At 38.3% G+C, this 7,265-nt stretch overlaps 1 protein-coding gene across 1 annotated transcript; it reads right to left on the bottom strand.

Annotated features, from left to right (window-relative positions):
* Nucleotides 1-251: 251 nt before the first annotated feature.
* ovca2 (OVCA2 serine hydrolase domain containing) lies at nt 252-3,360 on the bottom strand. The gene is made up of 2 exons (XM_031757330.2): nt 2,949-3,360; nt 252-1,015 (listed from the first exon to the last, which is right to left on the bottom strand). Exons 1-2 carry the CDS (start codon nt 3,100-3,102, stop codon nt 492-494), a joined length of 678 nt encoding a protein of 225 aa, XP_031613190.1. The 5' UTR covers nt 3,103-3,360; the 3' UTR covers nt 252-491.
* Between the last annotated feature and the right edge of the window lie 3,905 nt (nt 3,361-7,265).

Raw genomic sequence — 7,265 nt, 5'->3', positions numbered from 1 at the left:
TCAAGTAAACACTGCTTACTGAACTCCTGTGCATCATGGCTAGGACACTTTCATAAGGGATTAGAGAGTCAGATGTCCCTGGTTAAATAAAGAATAACTAAATAAAATTGTACCGACTTTAAGGAGTGACCGGAAACTACAATATTTCAGCTAAAAAGACAAATATAATAACCCTTTACTGGCACAAAGCCATGCTGCTAATCAGATTTAGCTTTTTCAATGCTGGTGAATTAAAGCGCATCTCAAACATATACAAAGACATAATTTCATCTTTATTAAGGCAATAAATTTTCACTGAGGGTTACAATAAGGCTGTTGCTTAGCTCACAAAAAGAAACAGAGCAGAGTAGTTTAAATAAACAGTGTGCATCTGGAATCAATTATTTTCTCACAAGATGTTTCTGAACATTAAAAAAAATCAACCAGCCACATTTTAGAGTTTGAGTTGACTTCTGTTAATTTTCACATAGGCTTCCTGTGGCTGTGATATCTCACTGGAACCTCTTGAGGAAGTCCTGGTACGTCTGCCTGTGAGCAGATGCGGCAGGAACAAAATGGCCACCAGGATGAATGAGGACCTGAGGGTCTTGGAAGGAGGGGAGGAGCTCCCTGCTCATCTTATCAGGGATCACTCTGTCCTCCAGTCCAAACACATGCAGGGAGGGCACCTGGATGGGAGAGTTGTAAAACTTCTGGTGTTCCGTACATGCGCTGCGGAAACCGGCGACGATGATGGCAAAGCGAAAGCCAAACGCCGGCTCCAGTTTTTGCTCCTGAAGTGAGCACAGCATGGCCACAAAAGCGGCCCCCTGGCTGAAGCCCAGGATGCCATCAAATGGACCCTGGTCCTTCACAGCTTCTCTCACAGCTGTCATGCTCTCATCAAGCCCCAGGCTTTCTTCACACTGCTGCTGAGCGTTGAAACTCCGAGCCTTGATGTCAGAAAACCACCAACCCCTGGGGTCCTCATCACCTCCAGACTCAGGAGCTGAATCATTCTGTTTATCTGCAACTTCTGAAAGGACAGAAGAGGAAAGTGGCTACTTTCAAAGGAAGGCAACAGAGATTTGGGGTTGATGCAGATGCTGATTTTTTTGTGGGTATTTGTTTCTACTTCAATAGTCTCTCAGTTCTTCTTCAAAACATCTTTGAACATTTAGCGAGCACTAAATTGATGTGACATAATAACTCGGGCCACTGCAACAGGCTGACAGCAGACAACATAACAGTGACTAACATCTGGCACATATATTAGATTTACATAAAACCAGGAAGGTATGTTCAGATTAAAGAAAGATAAAAATGAGTTTTCAGCTTATCTGTCCTGAGTTTTCAGCCAAATTCCACAGATGACCTGGTCAACAGTGGAATTTGACCTGGTCAGCTGTGGAACTTAAAATGAGAGCATAGAACAGGTAAAAACCCTGATCAGATATATATGCACTTCTTGTAAAATCCTGTGTGAAAGTCTCAAGCCACCTCTCATTTCTTTATATTTTGCTTCCAAGCAGCCAGACTTGTATATTTTTAAGTGGTCTTGAGTAATAGTTCACCAGGCTTTCCGAAGGTCTTGCTGCAACATATTACTGAATGGCCCAGCCCTAAATTTCCTGTTATGCAGAACTGAGCATCCTGAATATGGATGATAAAACACAACAATATGGTTGTATCTGAAAAATAAAAAACTAATATAAATCATTACCACATATCAAAATCAGCATTTAATCTAAAACCAATACTATAATGTTAAGTATTTGAATTATTGCCTGAAAGAATATACATACCCGTGCCACTTACTCATAAGATACATACTGATATAATATTCTGTACTGTGAGTCACCCCTTATTTCTTTGTTTTGCTCTCAAGGAGCCACATATTCTTGTCATTTTTAAAGTGGTCTTGAGCAATAGTTCTCCAGTCCTTATGAATCATTCAAGAATAAAAACAGGCACCTAACTCAATAGATGAACCAGTGTTGTGTTGACACATATGAAAACAATTTTAAATTGTATCTTTAGGCACTTTGTCAGAAGAAAACATAATTTCTTTAGGCGAATTTTTTGAAAAATGCCAAAGACAACATGGTTTGACAGAAATAAAAATTGTATTTTTTTTTTTTTACCAACAAGGTGATTTCTGAAGTGCTATTAATCTAAAACTTGGCTTGATGTGCACTGCTTCCTTAAAAATTTAGAGGAAACTAGACAAGTGGAGAACAAAAGAAGCACCAGGACTAAATAAAAAAACATCTACAGCACTAAACAGTACCTAAAAGATCCAACAGAAACTCTAAGCTTCAGTTGATCAATCTTCCCTCTAGCACCTTGAAGTGACTGTTGTTGTGATTTGGCACTATATAAATAAACCTGAGTTGAACTGAATTATTGGTTACTGTAGCCTTATTAGAAATGTTTTCAGGAGTTCTTAGAAAGGGAAACAAGGAGAAACGACTGAGGTATGGCAAATCACACAAGAACTGGACTGAAAATGAATGGCAACAGGTCTTATAGAGTGATGAATCTAAATTTTGCATTTTTGGTTCAATTAGAGAGGAGCAACAATGTGTGTCTTTAGCCATCTGTAAACATGGTGGAGGCTGTGTCATTGTTGGGGCTATATCTTAGCTGTCTTGTTAAAACTCAAAGTAGAAACCACACCAAATATGGCCATAGCAAACATTGAGTTTGAAGCATGGTAGAACTGAACAAACGCTGCTTTTGCCTTATATACTGTTTTTCCATGTCTCCTTGCACACTTGCACATGTTGCAATAAATCACTGCACCCAATATCCCATCTTAGTAGAAAAACTTAAAGAAATGAGAGATAGACCAAATATTTACACAACAATTTACTTTAACTGGGTAATAACAACTATTACGTAATAATTATTAAGCTCTATTAACACACAGTTAGCTATAGGCTCAGCAACAGGTGTTGGTTACCCACCTTCCGTGTTAGCTTGCTGCACACTGAGGGGTGCACTCACGTAAACCAGCTCTACGTGTTTTTTCAGCAGCTTCCGCAGAGCCCCCGTCTTCTCACGGAACGCGGTGGCGTTCTGACGGTATCCATGGATACACAAGACCCGGAGAGGTGCCATGGACAAGTCAGCCGAGCTAACTTGGCTAAAGCTAGCCCGAGAAGTTAGTTTCACTTACGGGGTCAGAGGATATTGACGTGGCTGATGAATATATGACAATAATACGCCACGGTCTTATAGCTTAACCACTGTAACTCGTCTGCTGAAATACACAGCCAGGAGAAAACAGTTAATCAGTTGTTGAAATCAATCAAATGTAATAAATAGCTACAGTGTTCACGAGCGTAGTCGGAGCCGGAACGAATGATTATTACTTCCGTTCAGTCTTTTCAAAATATGACTGTTCATAGTAACCAATGTGATTTTTCTAAGAAATAATAAACAAACAAATAACGATAAATAAATTAATAAGTTTTTAAGTTGAAAGTTTTGCAAAAACACACTTACCCTGTCACAAACTACATATTTATTATTCACAACTTTATGTTACATCGTCAGATTAGTTATTTTCATAACTTTTCAGAGGTGGTATGGTACCGTCTAAAGGTTTTTGTAAAATGCTATAGATAACTGAAATAACAAAAAGAAGAGATAGCCTAGGAAAAAACTGCATATGGAAATTCCTATGAGAATATGTACTGAAGAAAAAAAGAATACTGTTCATGCATAACTAGGTGGTATTTGCCACTTTTTAGAGCATCTGTTTGAAGATAGGTCTTGCTGTTAAAGGGATAATAAGTGATGAACACTGTTTATGGTTTTTTCAAAATTCTCTAAACCAATGCACCTGAAAACAAGGCTTGAAGTGCACAAGCACCTGCAAAAAGCAGGTAGGACAGAGAGGAAAAAGCATCACCTGGAGGTATTTTCCAGTTCAAACGAGTGTTTCATTAGCGTATAATTTTGTTGATCTAATGATGGTGATCATATCTTACTACGTCAATATTAAATATATTATGTTAGGGTCTAAAATGCTTTGTGTAGACTGAATATATATTACATTATTACAGTGACTGTAGTGACTAAAGCTTTCATAGCTCATCAGATCACCCTTTCCCTCCCTCATACTCCCTGCCTGCTTTGCTGTCCTTTGGTAGGAAATGATTTCTGATGCATACTGATGACACTTCAATTTACCGCCAGCTCCCTGGTTTCTGTGTGTTGACTTCTCGAGACTACTTGCATCCCTTTTTAAATTGCACATGAATTAATTGCACATTAATGCAAAAGTGCTGACAGTCAACTCTGATAAGTCAAGGCAAGAAACATTGTCTTCTTAGATGTTGTTTTTTCTGTGCTGGTCAATGGCCACTATCATTCAGCACTAGATATTCTCCTTTTGCATGACTGATCAGTTCTTAGGCAAAAAGTTAAATCATAAGACCTTCTATATTAAATTATGGATCTTAAAAGCTGAAAATTACACATATTTGCAAAAAAAAAAGAAATTATTTGAAATATGTGTAGTGATATAAAATATCAGCAGACTTTGGAATAACTTAGTTGAACATATATTTAGACCTTTTTAATTTTGTGAGGTGAATTACAGAAATTCTGAGAGCTGCCTAGAGTAAATTGTGGGAGCCCGACCCCTAAAGACACAATGAGAATTTCTTTTGCTGCAATGTCTCAAGCAGCTACTGTAAAAGTCAAGAAATTTGTGAGAACTGCAAAAACACAAAATAACAGCAAAGAATTTCAACACGGATAAAAGTGAAATGCAAATGTGAGACTGCAGGAAGCTTGCTTATCAGAACATCTTTGAACTCCAGTGGCAGTACCATTCTCCCAAAGGACTCTGTCAAAAATTCTGGCATTGTCTTTGATCCCGAGTCTCCTTTGACAAAAAATATGAAGGCAAAAAAACCCCACACACTCTCGCTTCAGAGTGATAGCTGCCATTTAGCTGGTCTTCTTAAGGGTTCACGGATGGCCCAAAGCAGTGATGAACATATTCAAGGTAATAATTTAATCCAATTTTCCCAGTGGAGAGGCATTATTTAATTACCTACTGATTTCTTGAATCCCTAGACAGCCAAAACACAAACAATGTGTCCTTTCTTATTAATTTATCACTGCTACTTTTAATTAGTAAATCTAAAAATAGTTTATGCGGCCCTAGAATATTTACTAGGGTGTCTCGTGAAAATTTGAGAGAGCTCTGTATTAAGGATTTTTTTCAACTGGGAAGTGATTGTCTGTAGGCACTTCTGATTCAGAGCATGCATTTTCACTCCTTCTGTCTCCTCACAGGGTCTTTATGGAGAGACAGACTGGCAGATTGTGATTGCTCTCTTTGATGATGATGTTGTAGTTTGGTCTTTGTCTTAGTAACGTTTTAGTTGTTGTTGTTGTTGCTGAGAAAGTCCACATGTTGCCTTGCTGTGATGCACATGCCACTTAGGAAATGTAAAAAAATGCACATTCCCTTTCTCCCTCCCTCTCACACACATGCACACACCCACTCAGGAGACAAGGCTGCTGCTGATGTTCACCAGCACTGGTGAGGAGCCATCTGCTCACTTTGTCCCTTATTGAGACAAAGGGAGGGAGTGAAGGGGAGAGTTTTGCAAACTGATCTGCTGTTTCTCATTTTTGCTTAACTTTTAATTCATTCCAGAATGGCTGCTGCAACATGTTACTGACTATCCCAGTGCCGCATTTCCTGTTATGCAAAAGTGAGCATCCTAAACACAACAATATGGCCGTACTTGCAAAAATAACAAAATAACATAAATACATTCAAATAAATTACCACATATCAAAAATCACATTTTATTAGCTCATGGAAGAATATGAATATCAACCATAAAACACACTGATATAATATACTGTCATATTTTGGAAAAGCCCTGTGACAGAGTGGTGACCTATTCAGGGTGTACTCCACCTCTCTCCCCATGGTAGCTGGGCGGGAGGGAGAGCTGGATAGGCTCCAGCTCTCCCGTGACCCTGATAAGAATAAGTGGAAGAGAATGGATGGATGGATTTTGCAGTTCCTTGTAATTTTTTAAAGTGGTCTTGAGCAATAGTTCTTCAGGCTGTAGAGGTCTTTTAAAAAAAGTTTGAGAAACTGGATAAGTAAAGGACAAAAGAAGACGTGTCAGGTCTAAAAAACTATCAGAAAGTCATGTCCTTAAGAACTAAGAAAAAAATCCAGCAAAGACCTGGCACAGGACCTAAGAGATACAGCTCACCCTTCAGCTGATCCATCTACTGTTCATCAAATGAAATGGTCTCAGTGGAAGAGAGACTGTCAAAAAGTTATTCTTAAGGAAAGGAAACAGAGAGAAAAGGATGGGGTATGCACAATTACACAAGAAAATAAGTGAGAACATGTCTGCAGTGATGACTCCATATCTGAAAGTTTGTTTGTTTTTTTTTACATCATTTTGTGCACAGAGGTGGTCAGGAGAGAGGAATAACAGTGAGTGTCTACAGCTATCTGCCATCTACAGAGGCTTTGCATTTTAGCCAGTGGAATTCTGAATGCAGAAAAGTACCATCAGATTTTAATTCAGCATGAAATACCCACTGGAAAGCATCTGATTGGCAAAGCTTAATTTTTCAGCATTATAATGATCCCAAACACACTGCCAATGCAGTAAAAGCTTACCTGGATAGAAAATTGTACAACGCCATCTGTCATGATTGGTCTCCCCAGAGCTGAGGCCTCAGCATTTTTGAGTCAATGTGAGATCATATTGACAAACAGAATAAAAGGGGGAATGCTTATCTAATCGCATCACTAAAGTTATTAGTGACTAACGACTTAATTTCGCTTTCTCTGGGTGTTATCTGAGTTTAATTTATTCTATTTTTATACCAGTTTTGTGATTTTTTCCTCCCCCCAAAATTTTGAATTTTTAAAGGTTTGGAGCAGTTGTCAAATCAATGCAATTCCTACATCCTTACAAACACATTTGTTAAATCATACCTTTTATTCATATTGACCAGTTTTCAATATGTTACAGATGAAGTGATGAAAAAAAACCCCAATCTAACCAGGCTAATAAATTGTACCAAATCAAATAATATTTGCTGGATTTTGACAAACTAGATTTATTGATAGGATTAAATCCTGCAGACCATCATATTTTACTGTTTTCCACAGGGGGGCAGTGGTGCACCATATGTAGACGATGCAATCGAGATGGGAATCATTAGCATGTGTGTATGAGGAAACAGGCACATAGTTATTGCACAGATACATGATTGATGTG

Source organism: Oreochromis aureus, linkage group 10 (genome assembly GCF_013358895.1).
Source record: "Oreochromis aureus strain Israel breed Guangdong linkage group 10, ZZ_aureus, whole genome shotgun sequence".
In the NCBI taxonomy this organism is placed as follows: domain Eukaryota; kingdom Metazoa; phylum Chordata; class Actinopteri; order Cichliformes; family Cichlidae; genus Oreochromis; species Oreochromis aureus.
Note: the sequence above shows the minus strand (reverse complement) of the source record. Positions and strands in the feature narration are given on the sequence as shown.